Below are 17,050 nucleotides of genomic sequence, written 5' to 3' on the forward strand. Positions count from 1 at the left end.
CACTGACATAGGTATAAGGGCACATAACCATCAGCAGAGGGCACTGACATAGGTACCAGGGTACATACCCATCAGATGAGGGCACAGACATAGGTATGTGCCCTGGTACCTATGTCAGTGCCCTCTGCTGATGGTTATGTGCCCTGGTACCTATGTCAGTGTCCTCGTCTGATGGGTATGTGCCCTGGTACCTATGTCAGCGCCCTCGTCTGATGGGTATGTGCCCTGATACCTATGTCAGCGCCCTCTGCTGATGGGTATGTGCCCTGATACCTATGTCAGCGCCCTCTGCTGATGGGTATGTGCCCTGATACCTATGTCTCTTCCCTCGTCTGATGGCTATGTGCCTTGGTACCTATGTCAGTGCCCTCGTCTGATGGTTATGTGCCCTGATACCTATGTCTGTGCCCTCATCTGATGGGAATGTACCCTGGTACCTATGTCAGTGCCCTCTGCTGATGGTTATGTGCCCTGGTACCTATGTCAGTCCCCTCTGCTGATGGGTATGTGCCCTGGTACCTATGTCAGTGCCCTCGTCTGATGGTTATGTGCCCTGGTACCTATGTCAGTGCCCTCTGCTGATGGTTATGTGCCCTGCTACCTATGTCAGCGTCCTCGGATGATGGTTATGTGCCCTGGTACCTATGTCAGTGTCCTCGTCTGATGGTTATGTGCCCTGGTACCTATGTCAGTGCCCTCGTCTGATGGTTATGTGCCCTGGTACCTATGTCAGTGCCCTCTGCTGATGGTTATGTGCCCTGGTACCTATGTCAGTGCCCTCTGCTGATGGTTATGTGCCCTGGTACCTATGTCATTGCCCTCTGCTGATGGTTATGTGCCCTGGTACCTATGTCAACGTCCTCGTCTGATGGGTATGTGCCCTGGTACCTATGTCAGCGCCCTCGTCTGATGGGTATGTGCCCTGATACCTATGTCAGCGCCCTCTGCTGATGGGTATGTGCCCTGGTACCTATGTCAGCGCCCTCTGCTGATGGGTATGTGCCCTGATACCTATGTCTCTTCCCTCATCTGATGGCTATGTGCCTTGGTACCTATGTCAGTGCCCTCGTCTGATGGTTATGTGCCCTGATACCTATGTCAGTGCCCTCTGCTGATGGTTATGTGCCCTGGTACCTATGTCAGTGCCCTCTGCTGATGGGTATGTGCCCTGGTTCCTATGTCAGTGCCCTCTGCTGATGGTTATGTGCCCTGCTACCTATGTCAGCGTCCTCGGCTGATGGGTATGTGCCCTGGTACCTATGTCAGTGTCCTCGTCTGATGGTTATGTGCCCTGGTACCTATGTCAGTGTCCTCGTCTGATGGTTATGTGCCCTGGTACCTATGTCAGCGCCCTCTGCTGATGGTTATGTGCCCTGGTACCCATGTCTGCACCCTCTGCTGATGGTTATGTGCCCTGGTACCCATGTCAGCGCCCTCGTCTGATGGTTATGTGCCCTGGTACCTATGTCAGCTCCCTCTGCTGATGGGTATGTGCCCTGGTACCCATGTCAGCGCCCTCTGCTGATGGTTATGTGCCCTGGTACCTATGTCAGTGCCCTTTGCTGATGGTTATGTGCCCTGGTACCTATGTCAGCGCCCTCTGCTGATGGTTATGTGCCCTGGTACCCATGTCAGCGCCCTCGTCTGATGGTTATGTGCCCTGGTACCTATGTCAGTGTCCTCGTCTGATGGTTATGTGCCCTGGTACCTATGTCAGCGCCCTCTGCTGATGGTTATGTGCCTTGTACTTGTCCTCTATTGTAGTCACCTGTAAGTCACTGTCATTTCTTTGTGTACACTGTAATAGGGGGCTGCAGATCCCTTATGGCGCCATATAAAAAAGGATGATAATAATAATACTCACTCATTGTTCAGAGGCCCAGCGTCAAATATAGTCTTCTCAAATCTGTGCGGAAAGAAAGGAGGGAGAATGAGATCAATAAGGGGGGGTGGGAGCAGCATTACAGGCCACAGGAGGGGGGAGGGAGCTGCATTACAGGCCACAGGAGGGGGGTGGGAGCTGCATTACAGGCCACAGGAGGGGGGGTGGGAGCTGCATTACAGCAGTATATCCTGTAGTACAGGTGGCTTGAGCCCTGCTCTGCAGACACTTAGGGGGAAATGTAATAGGATGAGAGAATCAGAGATTTGGGAAGAAATCTCCAGGTCTTATCATTTACACTGCAAAATCAGACTGAAAAAAAAATGCCGTTTCTTAACAAATCTCTCACTTTCTGATTCTCGCAGATTATTCCATTTCATAGAATATGAGCACTTCGATCTCTTGAGAGACCAGTTGTTAGTGTAGGACTTGCAGTGAGGTGGGGTCCCTTGGCGATGGGCTGCAAACTTAATGCATTGATCAATTCATTGAACTAAAACCCCATTATTTATGTATTTGTATATTAAGGCGTGTTCGTTTATTATGGTGAGTGCTGAGCCCCTGTATTTGTATTTAATAGAGCATGTGGTCACAGGCCACTGCACCCCAACCTGGGAATGGCGAGTGCTGTTTGCACCTCATTTGTAGGAATGGCGAGTGCGGTGGTACTCTGTATCCACATATATAAAACAACATTCACCCCGGCACTCTCTCATATGGTGTAATTACCAAAAAAATTCAGGCTCCGGTGCCTTCCATGACATAAACTCCATAATGCTTGCAATATATATACATCTATATATCTATCTCACACACACACACACACACCAGGGGTGAGGAGCACTGTATCTTCGCATGTGCGCTGGCAGTCATACAGGTACCAGCACACGCTAGCACTGCACACACACATCAGCGGTGAGGAGCACTGTATCTTCGCATGTGCGCTGGCAGTCATACAGGTACCAGCACACGCTAGCACTGCACACATCCATCAGCGGTGAGGAGCACTGTATCTTCGCATGTGCGCTGGCAGTCATACAGGTACCAGCACACGCTAGCACTGCACACATACATCAGCGGTGAGGAGCACTGTATCTTCGCATGTGCGCTGGCAGTCATACAGGTACCAGCACACACTAGCACTGCACACACACATCAGCGGTGAGTAGCACTGTATCTTCGCATGTGCGCTGGCAGTCATACAGGTACCAGCACACGCTAGCACTGCACACACACACCAGCGGTGAGGAGCACTGTATCTTCGCATGTGCGCTGGCAGTCATACAGGTACCAGCACACGCCAGCACTGCACACACACACCAGCGGTGAGGAGCACTGTATCTTCGCATGTGCGCTGGCAGTCATACAGGTACCAGCACACGCTAGCACTGCACACACACACCAGCGGTGAGGAGCACTGTATCTTCGCATGTGCGCTGGCAGTCATACAGGTACCAGCACTGCACACACACATCAGCGGTGAGGAGCACTGTATCTTCGCATGTGCGCTGGCAGTCATACAGGTACCAGCACACACTAGCACTGCACACACACATTAGCGGTGAGTAGCACTGTATCTTCGCATGTGCGCTGGCAGTCATACAGGTACCAGCACACGCTAGCACTGCACACACACACACACCAGCGGTGAGGAGCACTGTATCTTCGCATGTGCGCTGGCAGTCATACAGGTACCAGCACTGCACACACACATCAGCGGTGAGGAGCACTGTATCTTCGTATGTGCGCTGGCAGTCATACATGTACCAGCACACGCTAGCACTGCACACACACACCAGCGGTGAGGAGCACTGTATCTTCGCATGTGCGCTGGCTGTCATACAGGTACCAGCACACGCTAGCACTGCATACACACACCAGCGGTGAGGAGCACTGTATCTTCGCATGTGTGCTGGCAGTCATACAGGTACCTGCACACGCTAGCACTGCACACATACATCAGCGGTGAGGAGCACTGTATCTTCGCATGTGCGCTGGCAGTCATACAGGTACCAGCACACGCTAGCACTGCACACACACACCAGCAGTAAGGAGCACTGTATCTTCGCATGTGCGCTGGCAGTCATACAGGTACCAGCACACGCTAGCACTGCACACACACATCAGCGGTGAGGAGCACTGTATCTTCGCATGTGCGCTGGCAGTCATACAGGTACCAGCACACGCTAGCACTGCACACACACACACCAGCGGTGAGGAGCACTGTATCTTCGCATGTGCGCTTGGCAGTCATACAGGTACCAGCACTGCACACACACATCAGCGGTGAGGAGCACTGTATCTTCGCATGTGCGCTGGCAGTCATACAGGTACCAGCACACGCCAGCACTGCACACACAGACACGGGACGCCCTTGTGACCCAGTGACCTATTTTATCTTGGAATTCTTATGACTGCAGAGAGGGAGAAACGGAAGATTAAGCATCAGAGAGAAAATCCCAGAACAAAGCCTCCCAGTCCCGTCCCTCCCGAATGAATGCCTGGTGTGCTGGGGGAAGAGGCTTTCTATAGCTGGGCCAGCTCATTCCACCTGTATGCAAATGCTGCCTATTGTTTGGTGGGGGCTGCTCCGTTCCCTCGCCATATGTCCCACGCAGGCGTCAGGCTGAGCCCCAGCAGCTGTCGGCCGGGATCAGCAGGGACAAGCGTGGCATCTGAAAGCATCTATTCAGACCATTCATGCGGGGGGGGGGGCACGTGTGCACAGGACGTGTCCCAGGCAGACAGCGGAGAGCCGGCAGATGGGGGCACAGACCAAATTACAGCAGGAGATGGAGATTATTCCTCAGACATGCTTTATGTCCCCCCTCCCTCAGAACTCACCCCCTCCCCTCTATTCATGCATCAAACCACAACCTCCCAGTCCACCAGGGTGCCCTTTATTTTAGCAATAATTGTGTCTTTTGGAATAAGAATGGGCCTGCCCCTCCCGTTCCGCATTCAGCAGGGTAAGTGCTAGCTCTTAGGACACTTTGCACTTCAGGGGACCGAACTGAATTCAATTCCTTTCCATCTAACCATTAACCTCAATCTCCTATTCTTTCCTTTGTCCTGTCAGCCCTAGGTGTATGTGCGGAGAAACGTGGCCCTAGAGGAAAGGGCCACCCTGTGGTGAGATGGGGGGCATGTGCCCAGGCCGGGCTGCTGCTACATAATAAGTCAGAATAAGTGGGATCAGTAGAGCAGCCCGTCCGGCCGGCGCATGCCAGGGGTGAGAGGTGAAGGAAATTTAGCAGCTGTTCCTTGTAGTGTAAGCGGGCAGGGAGTGGGGGGGCCGGGACGTCACCCCCCCACCTTCCTGCCGTCCTTTATATGAAGAGAGCAGAGTTCATGAAAAGCTGCAGCAGGTGACAGCGGTGCAGACACAGACTAATTAGAGGAGACATCACACAGGAAGGTGACTCGGGGTGAGGGACCCACGTTACCCGCATACACGGAGGTGACGGCTCTACATGTGTGTAGATCTGTCTGTGCCCGCTGTGCGCACACAGGAAGGTGGCTCGGGGTGAGGGACCCACGTTACCCGGATACACAGAGGTGGCGGCTCTACATGTGTGTAGATCTGTCTGTGCCCGCTGTGCGCACACAGGAAGGTGGCTCGGGGTGAGGGACCCACGTTACCCGGATACACAGAGGTGGCGGCTCTACATGTGTGTAGATCTGTCTGTGCCCGCTGTGCGCACACAGGAAGGTGACTCGGGGTGAGGGACCCACGTTACCCGGATACACGGAGGTGGCGGCTCTACATGTGTGTAGATCTGTCTGTGCCCGCAGTGCGCACACAGGAAGGTGACTCGAGGTGAGGGACCCACGTTACCCGGATACACGGAGGTGGCGGCTCTACGTGTGTGTAGATCTGTCTGTGCCCGCAGTGCGCACTCAGGAAGGTGACACGGGGTGAGGGACCCACGTTACCCGGATACACGGAGGTGGCGGCTCTACATGTGTGTAGATCTGTCTGTGCCCGCGGTGCACACACAGGAAGGTGGCTCGGGGTGAGGGACCCACGTTACCCGGATACACGGAGGTGGCGGCTCTACATGTGTGTAGATGTGTCTGTGCCCGCGGTGCGCACACAGGAAGGTGACTCGGGGTGAGGGACCCACGTTACCCGGAGGTGGCGGCTCTACATGTGTGTAGATGTGTCTGTGTCCGCGGTGCGCACACAGGAAGGTGGCTCGGGGTGAGGGACCCACGTTACCCGGATACACGGAGGTGGCGGCTCTACATGTGTGTAGATCTGTCTGTGCCCGCGGTGCGCACACAGGAAGGTGACTCGGGGTGAGGGACCCACGTTACCCGCATACACGGAGGTGGCGGCTCTACATGTGTGTAGATCTGTCTGTGCCCGCTGTGCGCACACAGGAAGGTGACTCGGGGTGAGGAACCCACGGTACCCGGATACACGGAGGTGGCAGCTCTACATGTGTGTAGATGTGTCTGTGCCCGCGGTGCGCACACAGGAAGGTGACTCGGGGTGAGGGACCCACGTTACCCGGATACACGGAGGTGGCGGCTCTACATGTGTGTAGATGTGTCTGTGTCCGCGGTGCGCACACAGGAAGGTGACTCGGGGCGAGGGACCCACATTACCCGGAGGTGGCGGCTCTGCGTGTGTGTAGATGTGTCTGTGCCTGCGGTTGCACCGCCCCTAAGTTTGGGGACACAAAAGGGCCACTAAGGACCCTGCAGCCCTGTGTGCATTCTGCTTATACACAGTGCTCTCTGTGCTGAGGGGCAGATGGCCGGTGATAATGCACCAGCCAATCAGCTCCTAAATTACAGGCGGGTTTTGAAAAAGTACAGTTGGGAACCGATTGGATGGTGCTATATCACTGGCCAACTTCTCACTTAACCAGGCTTAATAAACCTACTCCTGAGCGATATAATACCTCTTGTCCGGTGCACTGACGCTCTGGGCTACCTACACTGGTGTGTGCTGCAGTAACTGACACGCGCGCGCACACACACACACACACACACCCACAGGCTGGGAGGGGCAGGCGCACACACACACACAGGCTGGGAGGGGAAGCACACACACAGGCTGGGAGGGGCAGGCGCACACACACACACAGGCTGGGAGGGGAAGCACACACACATACAGGCTGGGAGGGGCAGGCACACACACACGCACGCGCGCGCACACACACACACACAGGCTGGGAGGGGCAGGCACGTTTCCTGTCACTTCCGCATAGCTAGAACAGTTGCACTGTAGTAATACGCCCTATGACATCCAGCGCCGTCCCTGTGACTTTAACCCTTCCCCTGCCAGGCTTCTCCGAGCAGTCTCTCTGTATGGGAATAAGGCCCCTTCCAGAGTTCTAGGAATTTACAATTGCACTCCACAGGCCTCCAGGGGCCCAGCAACAAAGCCCTCACCTATGTTACACAGGACCGGACCTGGAAGAGTCCCAACGCCCACTCCTTACACTCTGGCTGCGGTTACCGGTGGCAATGCTGCAGGTTCAGCAGCTGCCAGGTGGAAGGGTGGGAGGGATTGTTTTACATGAGGCAGCAGTTGTACGGAGACCAGCTGTTCCTGTGCATTCCTGCAGGCTTCAGTGTGTAACAATGTACAGACAGAAGGGCTCATTCCACACCTATCTCATGTCACCTAAACCTGTTCCACAAGCTGTGCGGGGTGTAATGCACAACGGCTGGGAACGCACAGCGGCCGGGAAGGCTGGGAACGCACAGTGGCCGGGAAGGCTGGGAACGCACAGCGGCCGGGAAGGCTGGGAACGCACAGCGGCCGGGAAGGCTGGGAAAGCATAGCGACCGGGAAGGCTGGGAACGCACAGCGGCCGGGAAGGCTGGGAACGCACAGCGGCCGGGAAGGCTGGGAACGCACAGCGGCCGGGAAGGCTGGGAACGCACAGCGGCCGGGAACGCACAACGGCCGGGAACGCACAGCGGCCGGGAAGGCTGGGAACGCACAACAGCCGGGAACGCACAGCGGCCGGGAAGGCTGGGAACGCACAGCGGCCGGGAAGGCTGGGAAAGCATAGCGGCCGGGAAGGCTGGGAACGCACAGCGGCCGGGAAGGCTGGGAACGCACAGCGGCCGGGAAGGCTGGGAACGCACAGCGGCCGGGAAGGCTGGGAAAGCATAGCGGCCGGGAAGGCTGGGAACGCACAGCGGCCGGGAAGGCTGGGAACGCACAGCGGCCGGGAAGGCTGGGAACGCACAGCGGCCGGGAAGGCTGGGAACGCACAACGGCTGGGAAGGCTGGGAACGCACAGCGGCCGGGAAGGCTGGGAACGCACAGCGGCCGGGAAGGCTGGGAACGCACAGCGGCTGGGAAGGCTGGGAACGCACAGCGGCCGGGAAGGCTGGGAACGCACAGCGGCCGGGAAGGCTGGGAACGCACAGCGGCTGGGAACGCACAGCGGCCGGGAAGGCTGGGAACGCACAGCGGCTGGGAACGCACAGCGGCCGGGAAGGCTGGGAACGCACAACGGCCGGGAAGGCTGGGAACGCACAGCAGCCGGGAAGGCTGGGAACGCACAACGGCCGGGAAGGCTGGGAACGCACAGCGGCCGGGAAGGCACAGCGGCCGGGAAGGCTGGGAACGCACAGCGGCTGGGAAGGCTGGGAACGCACAGCGGCCGGGAAGGCTGGGAACGCACAGCGGCTGGGAAGGCTGGGAACGCACAGCGGCTGGGAACGCACAGCGGCTGGGAAGGCTGGGAACGCACAGCGGCCGGGAAGGCTGGGAACGCACAGCGGCCGGGAAGGCTGGGAACGCACAGCGGCCGGGAAGGCTGGGAACGCACAGCGGCCGGGAAGGCTGGGAACGCACAACGGCCGGGAACGCACAGCGGCTGGGAAGGCTGGGAACGCACAGCGGCTGGGAACGCACAGCGGCTGGGAAGGCTGGGAACGCACAGCGGCCGGGAAGGCTGGGAACGCACAGCGGCCGGGAAGGCTGGGAACGCACAGCGGCTGGGAACGCACAGCGGCCGGGAAGGCTGGGAACGCACAACGGCCGGGAAGGCTGGGAACGCACAGCAGCCGGGAAGGCTGGGAACGCACAACGGCCGGGAAGGCTGGGAACGCACAGCGGCCGGGAAGGCTGGGAACGCACAACGGCCGGGAACGCACAGCGGCTGGGAAGGCTGGGAACGCACAGCGGCTGGGAACGCACAGCGGCTGGGAAGGCTGGGAACGCACAGCGGCCGGGAAGGCTGGGAACGCACAGCGGCCGGGAAGGCTGGGAACGCACAGCGGCTGGGAACGCACAGCGGCCGGGAAGGCTGGGAACGCACAACGGCCGGGAAGGCTGGGAACGCACAGCAGCCGGGAAGGCTGGGAACGCACAACGGCCGGGAAGGCTGGGAACGCACAGCGGCCGGGAAGGCACAGCGGCCGGGAAGGCTGGGAACGCACAGCGGCCGGGAAGGCTGGGAACGCACAACGGCCGGGAAGGCACAGCGGCCGGGAAGGCTGGGAATGCACAGCGGCCGGGAAGGCTGGGAACGCACAGGGGCCGGGAAGGCTGGGAACGCACAGCGGCCGGGAAGGCTGGGAACGCACAGCGGCTGGGAACGCACAGCGGCCGGGAAGGCTGGGATCTCAGGGTGATCGGCTTATGTTTGCTGGACATTAAGGTTACCCTACATTACAAACACTCGTCAGTGGAGACAGCCGCCTGTGTGTGCATCCAGCATTAGAGGGGATATTTGCCTTTCGTGTAACACTAGAGTGTGGACTGTCCCTAGTGTAAAGATCGCACTTTTCCTGCCTTTGATTCCTGTAAACACGCCATTCACAACATGGAGTCAAGCGCGTCTCACATACTCATCACGTGTGGTTAAACACGCCTTATCACAGGATGATGGACACTTACATTTCCAGGGGGGCTTCTGGGTCCAGCGGACTTGGGAAATCCAAACAGAAACCTGAAATGGGACAAGAGGGGGATTGTTATTTACGGACAGACCATTCACCCCCCCCATGGGTTACGTCATGCTGACAGTAGTCACAGAATATGACATTATACAGCATCGATGTATCGGGTCACACTAACCGGAATCGGAGGAATCGGTGCGGATCAGGGAGGACAAGCTCGGGTAGCCCGTCCCAGGTTTTCTCTTTGGTGTATCGGCCAGGCTGTGGAGGACAGAACAGGAGAGTCACGGTCATATATATACTCAGCGTGAATCTGCTCCTAATCCCGTATACATGCTGCTGTACCACTACAAGTATCAGAATGCCCGGCCAGTGGGGGCCATCCAGTGGTTGCGGAATATGCGCAGCGCAAAAGCCTGTGTTCCTTTTTTATGATGAATTGAGCACTAGGGGGCAGTACCATTAGAGCTGGAGAGAGGGGTGATTACAGGAGATAAGGTCGTAGTGGTCGGGAAGAGGCTCTGTAGTTAAAGGATTAATATCCGGCTTTCCTACACCAATTAGGCCCTGTCAGATATCCCGCCTCAGACACTTAATCACCAATTACAAACATTTGCCTCCGGCCTGGGGGCTGTTTGTTTGTTGTCAGATTAGGCGTTATCTGTGCAGCTCCTTCCTTTGTCATTAGTCTATGCGAGGGAGTGAGGTGTCACCATGCCTCGCTGCCTCACACCTCATGCCCTGAGGGGACTCTATTCATATCACAGCACAAAGGGGACAGACCCTAATTCAGACCTGAACCCCCCGACGCTAACCATCGCATGGTTTTCCAATGGGTAGACTCAGCCGGTTACCACCCCAGACGCCGTCACCTTGTGAACAGCTAGAGAAGGAATAAAGTAGCGATATTTACGGAATCACGCATGCGTACCAAAGGCCATACGCATGAACAGTGCATCCAGAATCACCCATCCGTACCAAAGGCCGTACGCATGAACAGTGCATCCAGAATCACCCATCCGTACCAAAGGCCGTACGCATGAACAGTGCATCCAGAATCACCCATCCGTACCAAAGGCCGTACGCACGAACAGCGCATCCAGAATCACCCATCCGTACCAAAGGCCGTACGCATGAACAGCGCATCCAGAATCACCCATCCGTACCACAGGCCGTACGCATGAACAGTGCATCCAGAATCACCCATGCGTACCAAAGGCCGTACGCATAAACAGTGCATCCAGAATCACCCATCCGTACCAAAGGCCGTACGCATAAACAGCGCATCCAGAATCACCCATGCGTACCAAAGGCCGTACGCATGAACAGTGCATCCAGAATCACCCATCCATACCAAAGGCCGTACGCATGAACAGTGCATACAGAATCACCCATCCGTACCACAGGCCGTACGCACGAACAGCGCATCCAGAATCACCCATCCGTACCAAAGGCCGTACGCACGAACAGCGCATCCAGAATCACCCATCCGTACCAAAGGCCGTACGCACGAACAGCGCATCCAGAATCACCCATGCGTACCAAAGGCCGTACGCATGAACAGTGCATCCAGAATCACCCATCCATGCCAAAGGCCGTACGCATGAACAGCGCATCCAGAATCACCCATCCGTACCACAGGCCGTACGCATGAACAGCGCATCCAGAATCACCCATCCATACCAAAGGCCGTACGCATGAACAGTGCATCCAGAATCACCCATGCGTACCAAAGGCCATACGCATGAACAGCGCATCCAGAATCACCCATCCGTACCAAAGGCCGTACGCATGAACAGTGCATCCAGAATCACCCATGCGTACCACAGGCCGTACGCATGAACAGTGCATCCAGAATCACCCATCCATACCAAAGGCCGTACGCATGAACAGTGCATCCAGAATCACCCATCCGTACCACAGGCCGTACGCATGAACAGTGCATCCAGAATCACCCATCCGTACCACAGGCCGTACGCATGAACAGTGCATCCAGAATCACCCATGCGTACCAAAGGCCGTACGCATGAACAGTGCATCCAGAATCACCCATGCGTACCAAAGGCCGTACGCATGAACAGTGCATCCAGAATCACCCATCCGTACCACAGGCCGTACGCATGAACAGTGCATCCAGAATCACCCATCCGTACCACAGGCCGTACGCATGAACAGCGCATCCAGAATCACCCATCCGTACCACAGGCCGTACGCATGAACAGCGCATCCAGAATCACCCATCCGTACCACAGGCCGTACGCATGAACAGCGCATCCAGAATCACCCATCCGTACCAAAGGCCGTACGCATGAACAGCGCATCCAGAATCACCCATCCGTACCAAAGGCCGTACGCATGAACAGTGCATCCAGAATCACCCATCCGTACCTAAGGCCGTACGCATGAACAGTGCATCCAGAATCACCCATCCGTACCACAGGCCGTACGCATGAACAGCGCATCCAGAATCACCCATCCGTACCACAGGCCGTACGCATGAACAGTGCATCCAGAATCACCCATCCGTACCAAAGGCCGTACGCATGAACAGCGCATCCAGAATCACCCATCCGTACCACAGGCCGTACGCATGAACAGTGCATCCAGAATCACCCATCCGTACCAAAGGCCGTACGCATGAACAGTGCATCCAGAATCACCCATCCGTACCAAAGGCCGTACGCATGAACAGTGCATCCAGAATCACCCATCCGTACCAAAGGCCGTACGCATGAACAGTGCATCCAGAATCACCCATCCGTACCAAAGGCCGTACGCATGAACAGTGCATCCAGAATCACCCATCCATACCAAAGGCCGTACGCATGAACAGTGCATCCAGAATCACCCATGCGTACCACAGGCCGTACGCATGAACAGTGCATCCAGAATCACCCATCCATACCAAAGGCCGTACGCATGAACAGTGCATCCAGAATCACCCATGCGTACCACAGGCCGTACGCATGAACAGTGCATCCAGAATCACCCATCCGTACCACAGGCCGTACGCATGAACAGCGCATCCAGAATCACCCATCCGTACCAAAGGCCGTACGCATGAACAGTGCATCCAGAATCACCCATCCGTACCACAGGCCGCACGCATGAACAGCGCATCCAGAATCACCCATCCGTACCACAGGCCGTACGCATGAACAGCGCATCCAGAATCACCCATCCATACCACAGGCCGTACGCATGAACAGCGCATCCAGAATCACCCATCCGTACCACAGGCCGTACGCATGAACAGTGTATCCAGAATCACCCATCCGTACCACAGGCCGTACGCATGAACAGCGCATCCAGAATCACCCATCCGTACCAAAGGCCGTACGCATGAACAGTGCATCCAGAATCACCCGCTGTGCGAATTCACACGGCAGCGATCAGATCTGAATCAGGCCCTATATACATGGTAGGCCGGGACGCGGTCATTGGCTCACCACCAAGTAGGTCGACAAGCATTAGGTCGACATGGTTTTTTTTTTTACTATTTTTTGAGCCGACAGGCGGTATTTCATGCCCTACCATCAGGGCCGGCACCACCACTAGACCCCCCCCAGATGGAGGGGAGTGGCACCGGCGGCAGCCTCAACTCCCCCCCTCCTCCGGCACACTTAGCAGCACCGGCGGCTGCATCAGCCCCAACACCCCCTGCCAAACCCCTCGTGGAATGCCAATTACCGCCCCACCCCCCGGGGAGCAGTTGAGCACTGGAGCGCCCACCCCCCGCCTGGGGTGCTCCGGTGCCTTGCACTGGCACTGCCTACCATCCACTAGGGCGTGGTGGGAGAATAAAATAGCCCGAAGCATGGTGAGCGTAGCAAGCCATGCGAGGGGTCGCAGTGCTACGTTTCCCAACCTTACCCAACTTAACCTAATGACCCTATTGACGTTACCCATGCTGTTGACCTAATGATCCATACCCGGTAGGCAGTTGCCTGGGGATACACAACGGCAGCCATCTTGTTCCCCAGGAGCTTGGCGTACAGCTGCTCTCCTCAGTGACTGATAACCGCCAGCATGTCACAAGGACTCTTCCCATTATCAGCGGACAATTACCGCCCCTATATGTCTGTGCAGATACATATACAGTATACAGGCCTGCATGACATCACTATGCGGTGTATATAATGTGCAGATACAGATACAGTATACAGGCCTGCATGACATCACTATGCGGTGTATATAATGTGCAGATACAGATACAGTATACAGGCCTGCATGACATCACTATGCGGTGTATATAATGTACACATACAGATACAGTATACAAGCCTACATGACATCACTATGCGGTGTATATAATGTGCAGATATATATATACAGTATACAAGCCTACATGACATCACTATGCGGTGTATATAATGTGCAGATACAAATACAGTATACAGGCCTACATGACATCACTATGCGGTGTATATAATGTGCAGATACATATACAGTATACAGGCCTGCATGACATCACTATGCGGTGTATATAATGTGCACAGCAAATAAATGCCTAAACCCTGCTATATTACCACACAATGGGCACATATATCGGGAACATCGGAAGTCAAATCTTCGCATGTATAAACGTAAAAAATAATATGCCCAAATCTACAGAAAGAAAAGCAGTAAATGTGCAGCAACTACTATAGTATACAACACCTAATCTGTACAGGTATCAATACAATAACCAATACGCACAGGTATAAATACAACACCTAATCTGTACAGGTATCAATACAATAACCAATACGCACAGGTATAAATACAACACCTAATCTGTACAGGTATCAATACAATAACCGATATGCACAGGTATAAATACAATACCTAATCTGTACAGGTATAAATACAATACCTAATCTGTACAGGTATCAATACAATAACCGATATGCACAGGTATAAATACAATACCTAATCTGTACAGGTATCAATACAATAACCGATATGCACAGGTATAAATACAACACCTAATCTGTACAGGTATCAATACAATAACCGATATGCACAGGTATAAATACAACACCTAATCTGTACAGGTATCAATACAATAACCGATATGCACAGGTATAAATACAACACCTAATCTGTACAGGTATAAATACAATAACCGATATGCACAGGTATAAATATAATACCTAAGCTGTACATGTATCAATACAATAACTGATATGCACAGGTATAAATACAATACCTAATCTGCACAGGTATCAATACAATAACCGATATGCACAGGTATAAATACAATACCTAATCTGTACAGGTATCAATACAATAACCAATACACACAGGTATAAATACAATACCTAATCTGTACAGGTATCAATACAATACCTAATCTGTACAGGTATCAATACAATACCTAATCTGTACAGGTATCAATACAATAACCGATATGCACAGGTATAAAGCAATACCGAATCTGTACAGGTATCAATACAATAACCGATATGCACAGGTATAAATACAATACCTAATCTGTACAGGTATCAATACAATAACCAATACACACAGGTATAAATACAATACCTAATCTGTACAGGTATCAATACAATACCTAATCTGTACAGGTATCAATACAATACCTAATCTGTACAGGTATCAATACAATAACCGATATGCACAGGTATAAAGCAATACCGAATCTGTACAGGTATCAATACAATAACCGATATGCACAGGTATAAAGCAATACCGAATCTGTACAGGTATCAATACAATAACCGATATGCACAGGTATAAATACAATACCTAATCTGTACAAAGTATTAATACAATAACCAATATGCACAGGTATAAATACAATACCTAATCTGTACAGGTATCAATACAATAACCGATATGCACAGGTATAAATACAACACCTAATCTGTACAGGTATCAATACAATAACCGATATGCACAGGTATAAAGCAATACCGAATCTGTACAGGTATCAATACAATAACCGATATGCACAGATATAAATACAATACCTAATCTGTACAGGTATCAATACAATAACCAATATGCACAGGTATAAAGCAATACCTAATCTGTACAGGTATCAATACAATAACCAATATGCACAGGTATAAAGCAATACCGAATATGTACAGGTATCAATACAATAACCGATATGCACAGGTATAAATACAATACCTAATCTGTACAGGTATCAATACAATAACCGATATGCACAGGTATAAATACAATACCTAATCTGTACAGGTATCAATACAATAACCGATATGCACAGGTATAAATACAACACCTAATCTGTACAAAGTATCAATACAATAACCAATATGCCCAGGTATACATGCAATAACTGATATGCCCAGGTATACATGCAATAACCGATATGCACATGCAATAACCGATATTCCCATGTATACATGCAATAACCGATATTCCCATGTATACATGCAATAACCAATATGCACATGCAATAACCGATATGCCCAGGTATACATGCAATAACCAATATGCACATGCAATAACCGATATTCCCATGTATACATGCAATAACCAATATGCACATGCTATAACCGATATGCCCAGGTATACATGCAATAACCGATATGCCCAGGTATACATGCAATAACCGATATGCCCATGTATACATGCAATAACCGATATGCCCAGGTATACATGCAATAACCGATATGCACATGCAATAACCGATATGCCCAGGTATACATGCAATAACCGATATGCCCAGGTATACATGCAATAACCAATATGCACATGCAATAACCGATATTCCCATGTATACATGCAATAACCGATATGCCCAGGTATACATGCAATAACCAATATGCACATGCAATAACCGATATGCCCAGGTATACATGCAATAACCGATATGCCCAGGTATACATGCAATAACCGATATGCACATGCAATAACCGATATGCCCAGGTATACATGCAATAACCAATATGCACATGCAATAACCGATATGCCCAGGTATACATGCAATAACCGATATGCCCAGGTATACATGCAATAACCGATATGCACATGCAATAACCGATATGCCCAGGTATACATGCAATAACCAATATGCACATGCAATAACCAATATGCCCAGGTATACATGCAATAACCGATATGCATGCAATAACCGATATGCCCAGGTATACATGCAATAACCGATATGCCCAGGTATACATGCAATAACCGATATGCCCAGGTATACATGCAATAACCGATATGCCCAGGTATACATGCAATAACCGATATGCCCAGGTATACATGCAATAACCGATATGCCCAGGTATACATGCAATAACCGATATGCCCAGGTAT

The 17,050-nt window shown here is 52.8% G+C and overlaps 1 protein-coding gene across 1 annotated transcript in view; it reads right to left on the reverse strand.

The window, feature by feature from the left end:
- LOC146053823 (M-phase inducer phosphatase 2-like) overlaps window positions 1–17,050 on the reverse strand; it is a 32,800-nt gene that overhangs the window by 14,979 nt on the left and 771 nt on the right. The window contains exons 2-4 of the mRNA XM_083168034.1: window positions 9,939–10,021; window positions 9,759–9,810; window positions 1,865–1,906 (exon numbers count right to left, since the gene is read on the reverse strand). Of these exons, the coding sequence (XP_083024160.1) occupies window positions 1,865–1,906; window positions 9,759–9,810; window positions 9,939–10,021 (177 nt within the window). The remainder of the gene's footprint in view (window positions 1–1,864; window positions 1,907–9,758; window positions 9,811–9,938; window positions 10,022–17,050) is intronic.

Source organism: Crinia signifera, unplaced genomic scaffold (genome assembly GCF_055691185.1).
Source record: "Crinia signifera unplaced genomic scaffold, ASM5569118v1 HAP2_SCAFFOLD_214, whole genome shotgun sequence".
Lineage (NCBI taxonomy): Eukaryota > Metazoa > Chordata > Amphibia > Anura > Myobatrachidae > Crinia > Crinia signifera.